This window comes from Gekko japonicus, unplaced genomic scaffold, assembly GCF_001447785.1.
Source record: "Gekko japonicus isolate JY-2015 unplaced genomic scaffold, Gekko_japonicus_V1.1 scaffold147, whole genome shotgun sequence".
Taxonomy (NCBI): Eukaryota; Metazoa; Chordata; class Lepidosauria; order Squamata; family Gekkonidae; genus Gekko; species Gekko japonicus.
In genome coordinates this window covers 418,987-437,338 of record NW_015163607.1, presented here as the reverse complement: position 1 = coordinate 437,338, position 18,352 = coordinate 418,987, and the positions used below count along the sequence as shown (strand labels likewise).

Genomic DNA, 18,352 nt, shown 5'->3' with positions numbered 1-18,352 from the left:
CGTCATGTGCCCCGCCCCCCGTACCTCACCCGGGGGAACTGTGTTCCCCCGCGTTCCCCCCCGAAATGACCTCTGCAAGAGGGGTTCTAATGGCCGAAGGGCATACATGGAAGATGTGGCGGACCCTGAAGGGAGACAGCTTAAGAAACCAAATATAGTTCCACAAAACAGATTTATATTCCAGACCCACTCCAATGAACTGCAGGAGACATCTTTCCTTTCAAATTCAAATGGATTTAATAAAGGCAACTCCAAATTGTCTCCGAAGAGACAGGCTACATGGCCTTGGTTGTCCCAGTTCATTACTAGACTGTGTTATAACTGTTCAGGATAACTGCATTTTGGCTACGGTCCACTGGCTCGCCCCTTCCTTTTCTCAGGTACTCCTCATAAAGCAAAAATAATTCTTACTTGTGAAAAGACTGCATAAGAGACTCTCCGAGAATCTTAATAAACAGCCAAGCTCCTGTTTTGAACATTAATGACACTTTGCTTGCTTATAGAGCGGACAAAGATTTTTTTTTCTTGGCATGTGCAGAGTGAAATGGCCTGACCCCCAAGTTTCAGGCATAGGAGGGAAGTGTATCCTAATGCTTTCTACCTTTTAAAAATTATGTCTTACCCCTTTCAAAAAAGACAGTAGCAGAGCAGACTGGATGGCCAAGAACAAGAAACCCTTCTGCTAAAACCCAACAGCAAGCACAGAGGATTTGAGATAACAATGGAGAGGTCATTTCCTGCTGTCTGAAACAGAAGGTTACTGTTTCCCCTCTCTCTTTTTTTTAATGCACCTGAATGTCGTAATATGATTATGCATTCCAGAACTCTGTGTGGCGGAAAAAGTTTAGAGCTCAATGGCTGGGGGAAAGTTCCTGACTAGCCTGCAGGTATAAAATCAGATCGGGCAAAAGGTCAGCGGGTGGGGGACTCGATACTGCCCAGACACATAGTATCAATTGCAGGGGACCGTCAGCACTAAGTTTTCCCATTCAGACTACGTCCTTACTTGCCGGTGGATACAGCAGATCTCAAACTTGCACTGAGCCCCAGTGCGTTAAGACAGCAAACAAAGCTACTTTGTGATTAATGCCAATCCCTTGCACTGCAGCTCTGGACTCTTTCTTGAACTTAAAAACTCCGCGAAGAGCAGACATACCCTAAGAACCTTAGGGTTTGTTCATGCTTGTGATCTGACTCATAAGCAACCCATCTACCACAATAGGAGACCACTGCAGGACAACTCGTTTGGATTCCGTAGCTATACAAGTGCGGCAACGTTTTAGACAGGGCCGAGCAGGGTATGTGGGGGGGGGGTTTGCAATCCAGAAGGGCACACTTGTTCCAAGCTTGAATGCACCTATCTAATTTTGTTCTGCTTTTCCTCTTGGCAGTTGCATTCCATGGTGTCCCCAAACTGTTTGTTAAACACATCTGAGTCTCAAAAAGCAGTGGCTGGGATTCACCCAACGAGCTCTGCATGTGCTAAGAACCTTGTGCAAGAGGAAACCTTTGTGCTAAGTTAAACAAAGCCTTGTCCTGAGCCGTTTGGGCATTCGAAGATATAGAAAGGGAAGTACCAGCTGTTATAGAACAACTGTACTGTCTGTTTATATTTCTGCTTGCACATCGCTGGATCCAATCCAGTGTGTGTGTAGAGAGAGAGAGAGAGATGTTCATAGAGACACTATGGCCAATACATTATGGTATTATTTCCTGAGTTTTCCCCTGCACCAAACCCGGCACTTCTCTTTATATCAATGACATTTTGAAGACCAGTTTTAGCGATTACCAAGCAAAACTAAATGGAGTTTCATACTTCTAAGCCCAATGACTTCTGTTTAGGATTGCACTGTACTTAAGGTAACCGATTAGGTAAATTCTGAATAAATACATATACTGGTGTGCAAAGCAGTGCACAGGCAGCAAACACCACAGTAATAACCCATAAAACAGTCTTGAACGGTCTTAATAATAATAAAGCCTCAATCTTGATCAGCAGGGTATAACAGCTGGAACCAAGGGAACAATTCAGACAATCCTTCGTATCAGCTACAATGCTCTGAACCGTGAGGAACCTCCTTGTACCACGAGGAAAAGTGGGGTATAAATGTTTTAATAAACAGATAAAGGTGCTAATAGTTAGCCACAACCAAAGTATGCAACTGTATTCCATACCATGATTGTAAATGTAACATGGCTCATACAGCATGGGTACCTGAGGCTCACCATTGTTAGTTCCAAATGTAAATAAAGAGGAGGACCATAGACATTAGGGAAGGGGAAAGTGCTAGCCCATGCAGTGTACTCATTCACCAAACGTCATTAGGCAATTGGGCTGCATTAATACATTGGGGGCAGGTTCTTCCAGTCATTTTCTCCGCAGCAGTTTTCCATGTTAAACTACATGCTGATATTCATGCTCAGTTCAATGAGAATATTAGTGGGAAGATTAATGAAAACGGATTGTTACTGTAGTGGAATTGTCTAGGAGAACCTTGATTTGCAAATGCATTCATTTTATTAATGTATTTAAATATTTCTGTCCTGCCTTATCACCTCAGACTCAATGCATGTGTCCTCTATTATTGTGGATCATGGCTTTGAAGGGGGAAAGCACCCCAGCTTTTGCCAAGTATTTTGGCTTTTTAATTTTCAAACATCTATAAAAATCTAGCATAATTAAAATTATTTCTACAGATTTCCGTTCCTTGGTCCCACTCTAAAAATATATCAATGATTTGTTCTGCCATTTCAGACCAAAAGTTTAAATGTCTCTACTTCTGACACAGGTAAGTAATTCAAGTGTGTGTCTAGAGTTCTTTACAAACTCACTTTATTGCTGGAAGTTTAGTTGCGATGGGATTTCCCCCCCCCCAAAAAAAATACGTATTGTACTCTTTTCCACCCTTTTTACACAGTAGCTGAGACAAACGGAGGTTCTCACATTTGTCAAGCATTCATTTCCCCTTACAACTTGGCAGTGTGCACTCCAAGATTCCTTATATGTTGGTGCTGAGCAATAGTCAGCTGAACTCTTACTGCCGTATGGCACAGGGAATGTTGGTGAAGCTCAGCATCACTCAGTTTTAACAAATGTAAGAAACAGATTATTTTCATGGTTGGACTCATTGAAATTGTAAGTTGGTAATTACAAAACGGATAGATGATCGTTTGTGTTCTCTGATAGGCAAGATGTTAACCCTCTAGTCTTTTCCTCGGAATGGCCCATACAGGTCCAATTTTGTGAATAGCTATTGAGTTTGGTATATCCGGATGGCGACTTATACTTATGCTTATTGTTGTTTTGGTTTATATTTGCTTTACTGTACAGATGTATTCTTCAAAACGGCTCTTTTACAAAAAAAGAAAGTGAAGTTATACTTTATATTTTTCTTGTTTGTTAAATGTTTCAATACTTCAATAAAAATTTAAATTAAAAAAAAACACACAGTTCTGTACAAGAAATAAATAAGGTGAAAGTGAAACACTGTAGTGAACACCTCCCTCCCCCTAATCACGGATAATTTACAGCGGCCAAAAAAACAGCCTGTTGCAAAAAAGAAACAGGAATACAAATGTAAGACACTCAATAATGCTTTCAAAAATACAGGTCATACTTGTAATTGTGCTCATAGTACTGACATGTTGAGTGAAGCACAGTTTTTTTAAAAGTTTCTTCGTATGAATTTCAACTGTTACGAAATTAGTCATGCAATCTGGGATTTTGCAATTCATAATTCATGTATGTGAAAATTATGAATTACATACTGAGATTAGGAACACACCCCAGTGCTTATTACCACACCGTTTGTTCTGAAGCTATTAAATAAAAATTATCAATTATAACATAGCTGTTGTGTTGGCCGTACAAGTAGGTTAAGAAGATACAGTGTCGGCATACAGTGTCTCCCAGGAATCATGGAATCATAAATCAAACACAGGAAGTATTAATAACCTCTTTGACAACGTTTCCTGAAACGGTCCCAAATGGATTAAAGTATGAATCTGAATGGCCAAAGTTTGGGAAACAGGAACTTTTGCTTTAAATATTTTTCTCTTTTCTTTATTCTCAACAAAATAGCCCATAAGGCACAATGGCTTGTTAGACTTTCCCAACCTGTTCATCCAATACAAAGATGGAGTAAACCACAATATATATGTTTGCAAACACCAACTACCTCATAAGATTCATATAAAAATGGTTAATACAGTTAAGTTTCAAAATGACCTTACACCAATGTTTTCTATGTTATAATTATAAAGATCTATTCACGTTCCTGGGATTCAAGATCACTGCAGATGGTGACTGCAGCCATGAAATTAAAAGACGCCTGCTCCTTGGGAGGAAAGTGATGGCAAACCTAGACAGCATAAGAAAAAGTAAAGACATTACACTGCCAACAAAACTCCATATGGTCAAAGCGATGGTATTCCCAGTAGTAACGTATGGCTGCGAGAGTTGGACCATAAGGAAGGCTGAGAACTGAAGAATAGATGCTTTTGAATTATGGTGCTGGAGAAGACTCTTGAGAGTCCCTTGGACTGCAAGGAGATCAAATCAGTCAATCCTAAAAGAAATCAACCCTGACTGTTCCCTGGAAGGCCAGATACTGAAGCTGAAATACTTTAGCCACCAAATTAGAAGGGAGCACTTACTGGAGAAGACCCTGATGCTGGGAAAGACTGAAGGTAAAAGAAGAAGGGGACGACAAAGGATGAGATGGTTAGACAGTGTTATCGATGCAACAAACATGAAATTAAGCAAACTCCAGAGGACGACGGAGAACAGGTGGGCCTGACGTGATGTGGTCCATAGGGTCGCAAAGAGTCGGACTCGACTATGCGACTGAACAACAACAATAAAGATCTATAAAGTGCACTATGGAAGGAAGAAAACCCAGGAATCTTAATACATTCAATACCATTCTTCCCTACCAATATGGGCACTGACTGACTAGGTCTATGGAGCACATATAACACAACCTTCTTGATTAACAATGCCCATTAATACTTAATGGCACTACGTTTCAGCTGTACAAATCCCTACCCATGGTAAAAGACCAGGTCTACTTAATGCCATCTCCACCCATGCTCACCATGCTGATACAATTTTGTATCATCAACAAATTAGCTAGATCACAGCTTGTCCTTAAATAAAGCCTGCTTTTACACCTTAAAAAAAATTAACTGTGTATTGTACAAATCTCACACCTCCTACTCCCCTCAGCTGGACACAAAAGCCCATCTCTCAGGTATACTCTGCATTCTGTGTGTTCTCAAACAATCTCTTATCTATTCTTTATGAGTCACCAGCAGTGTGCAATTTAAAAACAAGTGAAGAGACCACACAACTCCTTTTACTGCTTTCTAGAAATTCAAAAGCTGACCAAGTCACTACACCCCCTGGATGAATTTAATGAAGTCTGTGCCTAGCACCATAAAGTCTAAAAAAAATTACTGGAAAGGTTCCTTCCTTCATCAAATGGTGGCGAGGATGTCGATCTGATTATTTCAACACCTGTAATCTGACAGTCTCCTTAGTAAGTTTCTTCCATAATTGTCAAAAAATAATTTGATTAATAAACCTATTAGTAAAGGGTGACTGAATATTTCGAACACATCCTATTTCTGTAGCTGGCTAACAGAGACATCCCGATAATAATGCATGTGCCAGTAGCCTGTTAGACAGCTGTAACCAATACCATTTAATAAAAACAGGGAATGCCCCCCCCCTTCCTGCACTATAAGCATTTTTGAAACAGCACATATGCTTAGGAATGGAAACCGTGAAGGTAACAAATATCTCATCAAAGGCATGCTTAACTGTGAGCTTGCTGCCCGTTAACATGTGAAATGGCCCTTATTTTATTTTATTTATTTTTATTTTGGGGGGATTTATACCCCGCCCCCATCCAACAGCTCAGGGCGGCTAACAGACGGCCATGCAGAAGTTAAAATATACATATATAGTGTGAATGACCAGCAGAGGTTAATTATGCTACTGCCAAAGCCTGTAAAAATTGCTCTACCCATCTCACAGAATTTTTAATGAAACAAATAGAACCCTGCTAATCCCCAACAAGGAATGCGTTACTCTCTAAAAAACTTTCAGGGCTAGAAAAAACAATCTCAAATGGTTTGCTTATTCTGTTTGTCTAGCTTTAGCTCAGGATTCCCAATAGTATACTATTCCCAATAGTATGCTACAGAATGAGTGGGGTACCAGACACAGTTTCCTTGTGACACAGGGGATCTGATGTTGTTTGGACTGGATACTGAAACATCTTGAATGAGAGAGAGAAAAAGTGTATGTGCATGAAGGAGGGGTGGAACAAGAGTCTAGCTTCTTTATTCAGCTTTCTGGATTCTTCAGAAAGTTCATCCTAGATGTAAACTGCCAGTGGATCCCACCCCATACCCTAAAACTTTTGCGTGGGTACCAGAGGGATAGAATGCAAGCTAATACAGGAAGAATATAAGTAATAGATTGTTATGTATGATTGTTAGTTTTATCTTATCTGACCAACAAGATACCACCTGTAATCCACTCTGCCCTATATATAGGAAATCAGAAAGTTGTCAGTTATTCCTATGGCCTGATCAGTAGTTTATATAATTACTGATGATGTTATAGGAATAACCCACAGACTTTCTAATTTCTTACTGTTCAGCTCTCATAACATCTTAAAATATCTACAACCGGTATTTAGGAGAGAACCAAAGTTAACCTAACTTGCATAATGCTTGCTTCATACATTCCATATTTCCAACTGAACAGCTTCAGAATCTTTCAAATTCTTGTTAAAATGAAAACTTAACTTAACTTTAACCATAGGCAAAGTTGGTTAAGGTCAAAAGGAGAAAGTTGTGCATGAATTCGGTTACAGAGAAATGCAGGTGAACCAAAATATTTAAAGTCAATTATACGGCTGGGGTGTGAATTAACACAGATTTTCTGCAACTTATTATTATCAGTTTGGATTGAGATTTGTTTATTTGGATATGTAGACTTGGATCCTAAGCAGCAAGGAAGGCCACTTCCCCGCCTTTCCCCTTTCCCATCATCCTTCAGTGTACCCCCCCCCAACTGATTTCCTATGGGTCAGTGGACCAAAAGGAACAGTGTGGAGAGCAAAATTGGGACTCTCCATCCAGGGGGGGGGGAATAGACAAAAATCTCCCTCCCATGCTCCAGAGATGGAAAAGACATTCCATCTGAGGAGACACTGCTGCATTGACAGAACAGTAGCTTAGGATCCAAGCTGAAGGGTTATTCTCCCACAAAACGCAAAGCTATTTCTTGATCAAGCTGTTGATTTTTTAAATTTTAAAAAAGATAATTTTTGATTTTTCTCTCTACGTCTTTTCTTTGGAAGTGCCTCTTACCATTAGAGTCTTCCACTTCTTCAGCAGTAGTGTGGTTCTTGGAGGCATGTTGAGCATGCGAGGTTACAAGGCTGACAATGCGTGGTCTTGGTAGTGTCAGTGCCTTCCCATGCACTTTCAGGGAGTGCTCTTTCAGCTGGCTGATTGTCATGGTGGAAAATGAGCAGGAGGAGCATTTGTAGGCATGTTCACCTGGGTGAGCGAAATAACAGGGAAGCCATCAGCTCACAAGACGAGAGGAGGAAAAAAAAATAGGAAAAGAGGTGGGGGTGAGATATCTTTCTCCTATTGAACCCTGCAGTGAGAATCCCGTGGGCTGCTTTCTTCGTGTGATCCTAAAAAGGAGAGTAAAATTGTTTTTATCTATCCTATTTCTATTGGACTCTGGGACAATGCATACAGCCGCCACCATCATGGTGGCTTTCATTTTCTTCAGACCACGGCAGTAGCTATCTAAGCAGGCTGGTCATTCAAGCAGGGAAATACCAAGGGCTGAAGTGGCTACTGTCAGCATGCTGCCCATGTAAAAGAGCTCAGCGAGGGACGGGGCACCCATTCACATGGCCAGCGGTGTGATCCGTGTATTCAGGGCATGAGGCCAGGGTCGAGATACTGCAGACACTCCTATGAAAAACGGAAGTTATAAGGTGGGGAAAATAGAATAAGAGTCTCATTACCCATGACGCAACCCTGGTTTCTTATCCTTTCTAAGTGAGTGTCTGCTCTTGGGACTGCCTCTGGCTTCCTGTTTTTACAAACTGAATAATGAGAGAGCAAATGTAACCATCTCATTCCCACCCACCACCCACCCCGCAACTGAATATGAATTGCAGAGGGTAGTCATGTTAATTTTGGTATACCAAAATAAACCAAAAGTCTGCTGGCCCCTTAAAGGCTAACATTGAAATAAACGTTTTTAGTCTTTAAGATGCCATTGGACTTTGGTTTTATTTAACTAAAATGTTAGCCAGTTGATGGTGCCATTATTTTAACTACCCTCTAATTACAAGTAGTTTATATGATAATTAGAGACACTGGGGGACTTGTTGCTATGCCTGCACAGAGGTCTTACTTTTGGGGCTCAAAACATCATCTTCCACAAAAAGAATGGCATTTTTAAACTTGTAGTGTATCTGTATGGGACTCCATATCCCTGCATTTAGTGATAAAAAATGTAAAACAAAAATATTACTCCATTGATAGATTAGACTTTTAGCTCCACTTTTGCTTTAATTTCCTTATCAATCAGCAACAACAGGGAGAGTAGACTCCCAGCTCTTGTCAGCCACTTAACAGGAGGATGGTGTGACTCCCCCATTCTCTCTAACCACCTTACAGAGTCATAAAAGAAACATGAGTTGACAGGAACCATGTGTATTGGGTAATGTGCAATGAGACCCTCAGTCAAGCTACTAATCATCCCTTCCTGTAAAACTTAACAGAGGAGTCGAGCCCATTTATGTTTCTTGAAAACAGGAAGAGCTGTGGAAATATATATTTATAATCAGTAGCAGAAATTGGAAAGAAAAAGGCTTTCAAGGACTGAGCTTGAGGTAAGGCTGCAAACAGCTAACCAGAAATCTCACGCACAACTTTCCCCCCCATACAACATAATTTCCTTTGGAAGCTCCTCTTGCCATCTGAGTCTTCAAAACCATTGTCTTGCAAAGGGTCGTTTTCCTCACCTAATGATCCTCCTACGTTCCTTTCCACTGTGGTGAGACATGAGCAAGCAAACTGGAAGACCCTTTGGATTAAAACTTGATAGAAAAGGAGAATTTCCTACAGATCCAGGGAGATCGCACATCCAAAGAAACGAGTAAGTGAATGGTTGCTCACGTCTTCACAGGGGGGACATGAGAAGGGCGTGCAGAAGCCAAGCCCCACAGCTGATCTTTCAGTCCTGGGAGACTTGAAAAAAACAGACCCACAGACCACGTTTAATATATACGTATACATATACAGACCTAACATAATGAAACATGGGACTACGAATTATCCGTGGCATAACCAGCACTTGGGTCAAATGTAAGAAGGGCACTAGAAAATGCTGCGAAGCCAGATGGTCACTTTGCTATAGAAGCCAAGATGATGAAGAAAGGCATGCAATTGCAGACTTGGGGTCCAAGCCACAAAGAAGTACATACTTTTTAAGTATATGGGAATGCCATTGTATCATGAAAAGGAAAGAGTTCAAATTGGGGTTATAATGCTGCTTAAGTAAATAATAGCGATCTGGCTAAATGAATAATAAAAATAATAAATAAATAATGTTTCTAAAATAAATAGCACCTTGCTGAAAGACCATGATTATCGTGGACTGTTACTGGGCAAAGCTAACATTAAGAGAAACCTGATTTTTTAATGCTGAAGATGTTCACACCCATATTTGAGGATTTATAAATATAGAAACTCGGTTAGGATAATGCTACCTCTACCCTCCATGTCAGGATTCATATGCTTCACACACAGATTTTATGATCCTCCTACGTTCCTCTCCACTGTGGTGAGACATGAGCAAGCAAACTGGAAGACCCTTTGGATTAAAACTTGATAGAAAAGGAGAATTTCCTACAGATCCAGGGGGATCACACATCCAAAGAAACGAGTAAGTCAATGGTTGCTCACATCTTCACAGGGGGCCATGAGAAGGGCGTGCACAAGCCAAGCCCCACAGCTGATCTTTCAGTCCTGGGAGACTTGAAAAAAACAGACCCACAAGACCACGTTTAATTGTACATTAGAGGAAGCATTATAACAAGAGAACAATAACGTTATCCTTAAATAAGATAAAACTGTCAGGAATGTATTCCTGACAGGCAAATAAGTTTATCAAATGTTCTTTTCTAAAACATGACAGTTCAGCTTGCTTAATATAGAAAGCGTAAACACCACAGCTCACAGCAGTATGTTCAGAATGGTTGACAGTGTCCTTCAGGTCTGAGTATGAAAGAGAAGTGATATATCCTTTCCATAAGAAGTAAGAGGTGTAAGCACAGTGAAATCCTATGTAGAGATACTCCCTTCTAAGGCCATGGGTTCCAATGGACTTAGAAGAACTAACACTGCATAGGATTGTACTGTGAGATTCTTAATACTGGAGACCTAAACAGAATTCAGGCTCCAAGCCACAGGATACCAATGTGTTGCACTATTATTAACTTTGACTGGAACAACATGATGAGATGCCTCAAACTACTTACAAAAGTTGAAGATTCATTATTTGAACAAGCATGTCTGATATCTTTTATTATTTTTCTGTGTTATGACTTATAGGGCCACAGATTGTTATAAAAACCCCCCCAAAGATGAGAACCTTAAGGTAACCTTAAAATCTAAATCACAAAGCTGCTAGTCTGCCTGCCTACATAAAGCAAGGTTAGTGGCACAGCAGTCCCTGAAGCAGGAGGAGGAGGATCTCTCTTCCCATTTACAAAACTCTTGCCTACCTGGTTACCTAGAGGCAGACACAGGTAGCCTAGCTTGCAAGCCTGGAAGAGCTAGTTTCAAAACATTTCCTCACAGCCGACTTACAATGGAAATAGGCTTTTGCCTCAGTTGGGTTCTGGGAGAAGACAGGCCTCGCTTGCAACAACTAAAACAGACAGATCACAGTGACACTTTGCTTTTTCAGGGGGAGTCTGTCCACCACAGTGACAAGTTTCAGCAATAGCCTAAAGCTGAGGAATTTTTCAGGCCTTCTCTGGCTGAGTTCTTACAAGCAGGTGATCCACCTTGTGACAACCAAGATCCCCCCCCAACCACCCACCAATAATTGGTCCAGAATATCAAGGCGAGTATTCATAAAAATAATAACAAAACCCCAAAGTGGTAAACACCAACATTGCCACATTTTTGGTAGCAGATTGCAAGGAAATTAACTGAAAAGATAGACGGATAGATGCAAAGTTACCTGCGACAAAAAAGCAAAAGCATGCAGACACAGCAGTTTTTGAATATGCGTAGTTCAAAATCGCTGACTAACACAGTGTGATCCCAAGAAGAACTGCCTCCTCTAAGTCCATTTGAGCCCAGGGGGCTTAGAGGAGTCTAACACTACTTAGGATTGCACTATAAGTATAGCAAACACAACTACCATTCTCTCAAGAAAGCAGCTGATGTGGTCATGCCTCAGTCAATCAATCAATCATGGCAGCTCTAGCAGAACTGAGTAGATGTAATGTGAACATAATAGAGGAAACAGGGAAATGCTAGGCATCCCCACAAAGACAGGTTTGCCTCAGGAGGGTCTGAGCCCACAAAAAGATGCTGTGAAAGCCAGCTGTGGCCTCTTTTCTAGTACAGAAATATATGGCACAGTACCTCTTTTAAGACAGCAATACAAACATGAAAGTGCACTTAATCAAGGCACAGCAGGGATCAGGCTCAATTGCTCCCACCTCTGGCTCACATCAGCCACACTCACTGGCCACACAAGTGTCACCTATGCTAATAAAGTGGGCCCATTCTATCACTCCCACCCTTATTCTGTTGGCTGAGGATTATACTGCAGCAGTTAAACTTTGCCTTCAGTGCACACAGGCAAGTTATGCACTGGGGTAAACATGGACTAGGGTAAACAAGAGGAATCCTACTTCCCCAACTGGATGTTAAACTAAATGTAATTCACATGCATAAGATACGGAGTTTATATATGTTTTCATTTTCTAGAATTCTGCTATAGTCCACAATGCCAATCTTCTACAAGACACAATTTTTAGGTTTAGTGTACTTCCCCCCCAAACATGCACACACTTATCCCTTTTCGTTTCGTAGGAACAAATCAGGAAAAAATACACCATTATATAAAATAATTTGTAATATTTTGCTGGTTGATAAGTTGGCTAGAAAAACTTTAGCTGCATAATATACTTGCAGTAAACATTATTACAGCCCCGGTCACACGGCAAAGTTGCAGCGGGAGAGGCACGGATGGTGGGCGGATTATCCGGGCACGATCACACCCCAACATCTGGGAAGTGGAGTGCACCTGTGGCTTACCGCCAACAATGCACCTTAAAAAACTAGTACCTCCAAGGTACTAGTAAACGTTTGCCACGAGCTGCCTCCAGACACCCGTTGTGTGATCGCGCTGGTGCGCGGCATTCCCCTCCGGTCCCTCGTTTACCCGCTGGCGCCGAGGGAAGGACCTGTGGTGTGCCGCCGGCACGTCTGATCGCGTAATCGCACATTAAACTGCGCCGGGGCAATTAGCCACGCCTCCCCCCGCGATATCCGGCCTGTGTGACCGGGGCCTACATTAGTCAAAGAAGTAGTGGCAGGAGCTCATGGTGTTCTTTTAAAAAATCCAATTTATCCCTAATTTAAGTTCATAAAAGCAATGCACTGGATGGGGTCACAATTGTAAACCCCTGGTAATTATTGAAAAAAACTCAATGTGGACATGCTGCAAAGTCAAATGAAATTACCAGTGAATACCCAAAGTGAACAGCCAACCTAATCTCATAATGGCATAACAGCCTTCTTACATATGAAGCAAAGTTCACTTTGTTAAACATCCTAATTCCTTCACTGGTTAACCAATGCTCATGGGCATTCCACAACCAGGGCCTGAAGCTCTCCTCTGTGTTTGTACCCAGTACCTGACGGTCAGAGGTTAACTGCCTCTGAACAAGGTAGTTTCATCAGGGGATCACACCTAATTGATAGATGTATTCTCCATACATTTTTCCAATACTTTTTTTTTAAGTAAATCTATACTACAGACCAACACTGTATCTCGTGCAAGTAAAAATTGTACGTTAATTAGGCACTGTTCTGTTCTGAAAGGCGGGATATAAATATTTAAATAAATAAACAAATCTACTGCTGTTCAATTTGATATGACTACCACAAGTACCGATACTATGAGAAAGGGAGAATAATCTCCATCAACCCCTCAGTAATTCATTATTTTATAAACTTCTATCATATCCTTCTGGAAAAAAATATTTGCAGCTGTGATTTACAGTTTCAATATGATTGGTGTGAAGGAACAGTTAAGTCAGAAAGGGGCCATAAATCCCACAGCATAAACTTTAGTGCAATGCACCAAACCATAATTTTATTATATTTGAAAATCATACAGCAATTGGAAGTAGAATGTACTTATTTTTTAAAAAAATTAAAAAATTAAAATTTTGAAAACCACAGTCAAAGATATGAATTCATTGGCTACTAATGATCAAACCGTTTTCCAAACACTGAATCATAGGCTAAAGAAATAATACAATTTTTGTAGGGGCGGGGGGAGAACAATATTTGGCTAATTCAGCACAGCATATTAACAGCACAGCATATTAATAATAATCTGATCTCCAATAATTTGGAAAAAAATGTTGCTTTGAGATGAAATCACAATGGGGAAACAGCACAAATCAACCCCGGCTATCAATGGCGTGACAGATGTCTCAGCCAGATCACCCTCACATCCAAATGCCACTGTGTGCGAACAAAGTACTGAAAATCATATGAAAGGCTGCCATCACACACGCCTTTAGAGCCGACATAGCTGCAAATGCCTGATGGATCTAAAGGGAACAATCAGACAGCAACATCTGGGAAGCGTCCCGCAGTTGTCAGCAACCCGTGCTACTCCGCCATGGAAGCGGAGTTAAAAGACACCGGGGAAAGTCCAGTTCTAAACAGGTTCCAACGGGCCACAGATGGACTTTCCCCTGTCTGACTGCGCAAGCATGCACTCATGCCGTCGGGATGGTCTATCAGGCCATCCTGACTCGATGCCAGGTTTTTCCCCCCTTCACAGTATCCCTCAGTGTGAAGGTACGATTCCTCATTTGTGTGCATGGGTAACAAATGGCAAAAAAGAGAGACTCACCCGCAGTGCGTCTGATCACACAGTAACAGGCTGTGCCTGCAGCACAAAGGGGATATGTAATCTCGCAACTGTAGGTCAAATTCCTCCAGAGGAAATAGCCTCGCTTCCCCTCTGCTCCACCTGGTGTGTGTGACCACAACCAAGAGGACTCAACGTGAAAAACATTAGGAATGACTAACAACATTCTCATGTGATTCACTGGCATTGACAAAAACTTGAAGGGGTGGGTTTAAAATAAGGAATGGAATTGCATGGCGCTTCTCAACTATTTCATAATCTGAAAGCCATATGGAATTCAACAATATTGTGGCTGTTTTTAAACTACCCAAGACCCCTCTATAGTAGGCAGCACTTGTGACTGTAGTTGGTTGCAAATTAAACCCCCCAAAACTCCCAAATGACGAATGATGGCAGCGAAAGAAACTCTGTTAAAGTTTGTGAAGCAGCAACAAGGTGAAAGACCACAGTAGCAAACAGATGCAACGCACAAAACAAAACAACACAAGAAGCCAAGCGGTTTGGGGGTGCTCTGGAAAGCACACTTTTCACTTCTCGAATTTCAAATAAGCATGAAAGGTTGGTACAGCACTAATTCTCACTACAATGTTCAATGTGTCTGCCTCAGAAGCATCTTCCAAATCAAGTGGAGTGTCCCGAGCCTAGACTTTCCACCACTTTTTTCTGGCATTCACCCCAATGCAACTTGGTTTGCATGCTTAATTTCCAACTCTAGCCACCACTTTGACCCTCCTGCCAATCTGAAAGCTCCCCCCACCCCATGACCCTGTTTTGTTGCCCAAGTTGCAAGTTTAGTTCCACTCAACACAAGCCCAAGTACCATACCAGAACCCCAATTGCGATAACCATCAACAGATTATAAAGGGCTAAAGATGCACAGTCAAGGACAATAAACGGATGAAAATCACAAGCTGACTAATTCATTGAAGCAATCGGCAGGAAAGAGGGGATAGCAACCCAGCAACTTTCTTCACTGTGAAATGGAGGAAGAGGACTTACCGGCGTGTGCTTTGAGGAGGTGAGTTTTCAGCCGGCTGTTATAGGAGGACTTGAAAGGGCAGAGCTTGCAGCGGAACGGCTTATGATGTCCATGGTGAGCCTGCATATGGCGATCCAAACTTGACAAGGGAAGAGGAAAAGAGGGGGATAAATGTGAACCGTCATTTCAGCTACAACTGGTTGAGAGGAGAGGGGAAAAACACACTCAACACACAGTGAGATCTATAGGCTACAAGTTGGCATAAATGCTTATAGTTTAAAGTGCTCACAAAAATGAAGACAGCTATGGCAACGGAGTGTAGGACACAAGCCAAATAAACAGGCAAACTGAAATAAATTTAACTCCTCTCTTGTATCCCACGGTTATGATGAGAGGGCATAGCACTTGAAAAATTCAAAGATATCAAATCATAGTAGAGACGTGTTTGCTTTGGAGATGACACAGGAGGTTTATGTCAGTGCTAATCACAGAGCTTTACCCTAAGTTATCTACCAGACCAAAGCTGGTTGCGTGTAAACAGTGTGTATAAACAAGCTACAGTGCAATCCTGAACAGAGTTATACCCTTTGAAGTTCAATGAAATCAAAAGGACTAAGAAGGGTGTATTCCTGCTCGGACTGGCACTTTTAGTTGATCCAAAGGACTTAGGAACAAAGTGTCCTCCAAAAGACCAGAAAAGATCACCTGTAAATCGAACAGCTCCTGTAAACTGAATGGAAACTTAAATATTTATCCAGACGCATTTCATTAACGTGTCAAATAAAATAAATCATGAGTGTCAAGACCAAAAATCTCACTTGTACTGCAAACTAGGAGACTAGAACATTTGTCCGAGAAAACAGACATGATTTGAGATTCTGAAAACCACTAATCTTGCAATTCTAAATTTCAGTACCTTTGCATCGAGTCCAGATAGGCCTGTGGTACATTAGCACAAGGAAAAAATGTCGTCATCCACATTTTCATAGCTAATCTCTGAGTAAATAAGCAATAACTTCAAGAGCTTTCATTTTTATCTGGGCTTGCCACTGTTCATTGATTTTAATGTTTATCAGCCAAAATGAGCATTCAGCAGATGGCTGAGAAATTCTTCCTCTCTGGTAGGGAAAAAAAGATCAGGCCCATTTGCAAAAGGCTGAGACTAGGGGTGTGCATTTAGCATAAACCAAGCAAAAAAAAAACCACCTGAAAAATACCTTTTTTTGGCTTTTATTTGGGTATATTCAGCTATACCAAGGATCAGCTGTGGCAGCGAGAGCTAACAGCTCCACACCGCCTCAGCTGGGACTGGCTCCTCTTGCAGCTCAAGAGGAGCCAGCTCAAGATCAGCCAGGGAAGTAGGAGCTGAGAGCTCCCTGCCGCACGCAGATCCCAGGGCCAGCTTCTCCAGCAGCATGGCTTAAACTGCGCTGCAGGAGAAGCCAAGCTAGCCCAGGATACGCGGGCTTTTTTAAAAAAACTGGCATTTACCAGTTCAGGTCTATTGGACCTGGAAAAAAATCAGGATTTCTGAAAAATCCCAGATCCCAATACCATGCCAGTATTGGGATCTGGGATTTTTTGGAAATAGCAGAAATTTTTCAGGTCCAATAGTGGGGTTTGTACACCCCTAGCTGAGAACGCATCCTCCTCATGTGATCAAATTAAGACTCAATGATAGCAGGGCCACTCAAGGGACTTTTTAAAAAAACTGTAAACCAGTGAGATGACCATAGGGGAATTATTGCTATCCAAGCACAAGCAGCCTTCTAAAAAGGAAGAAAATTATCTTGCCCTTTTCACGCCAAGCCAATAGTCTGTTTCTGATGGTACCAAGGTAGATGCTTCTAAGAAATTCCTTGTTGGTGGTTCCAGACATCTGGTATTGTGCTTTGGCACACAGACGTTAGACTACACCAGTGTGGCATAGTGGTTAAAGTGTCAGACTAGGGTTCCCAGGAGAACAGGAGAATATTTGGGGGGAGTCGAGTAGGGCATAAATGAAGTAAATAAAAACTAGACTATCATGGCTAACAGGTGTTGATACATTAATAAAGTAGGCAGCCCTGCTCCCTTGGCTTACTGTCAAAAACCTATTGTTAGCAATATGCATTCTCCATTTTCCTAACTTTTATACACCTATTAGAACATTGTGTTGTTGTTTTCTAAAAAAATGATTATTGTGGACACCATCTTCAAATTGCTCATTTGCATACCACTGACTTAACTCAATTACAAAGGAATGTTTTAGGACTGCAGATCCTTAGGATTCTCACCACAAAATTACTCCAACTTTCTCTTGGTATTATCATTTTCTTCATAGTTTGTTAGGTTACCCAATTAGGTAAAGGTAAAGGTTCCCTTGCTCGAAAGCCAGTCGAATCCGACTCTAGGGTTGCGGTGCTCATCTCCGTTTCAAAGCCGAAGAGCCAGCGCTGTCCGAAGACGTTTCCGTGGTCATGTGGCCGGCATGACTAAACACCAAGGCGCACGGAACGCTGTTACCTTCCCACTGTAGTGGTACCTATATATCTACTTGCAATTTCTTGCTTTCGAACTGCTAGGTTGGCAGGAGCTGGAACTAGAGACGGGAGCTCACTCCGTCATGCGGCACACTCAATCTTGAACTGCTGAACTACCGACCTTCCAGAGCCTGCAGTTCAGCGTCTTAACCACTCGATTACACAGTAGTAAAACAGAAACATTGGAGTTTTCCCAGAATTGTCAACAAAGGCAGACATAAGGTATCAATGTTCTGCTTTTTTAGCTGTTCCCTGTCTCTGAAAACCAAATGAAAAAAGATGCTCTGAAGTTTTAGGATTCAAAGAGGGTAACTGTCCCCTTCTTTGTGATAATTCATCAACTGACTGAAAAGTGAAAAACCAAACTACATTATCTTCCAAATGTAAAAATACTAATGTGTATCTTGTGGAAGTGTGTTTAGAAAATAAATACAGGATCACATCCTCAATTTGTGGCAAAAAAAATCAGAAAAGATTCTATAACAAGATGTATTAAAATATTAGAAACTGTCATTCTAAAATAGGAAGGGATGTGTTTTCTGTAAACTTCCTACTGTAACTGGAGAGACAGCTGACACTTGAAATGGCGACTATTCTAAAAGTGATTCA

General features: G+C 41.4%; 1 protein-coding gene across 3 annotated transcripts in view; it reads right to left on the bottom strand.

The window, feature by feature from the left end:
* Positions 1 to 18,352, bottom strand: part of ZNF462 (zinc finger protein 462) — a 171,166-nt gene that overhangs the window by 42,540 nt on the left and 110,274 nt on the right. For all 3 annotated transcript variants that reach the window (XM_015407300.1, XM_015407299.1, XM_015407301.1), the window contains 2 exons: positions 15,242 to 15,360; positions 7,387 to 7,578 (listed from right to left, as the gene is read on the bottom strand). In XM_015407300.1, coding sequence (XP_015262786.1) covers positions 7,387 to 7,578; positions 15,242 to 15,360 — 311 coding nt within the window. The remainder of the gene's footprint in view (positions 1 to 7,386; positions 7,579 to 15,241; positions 15,361 to 18,352) is intronic.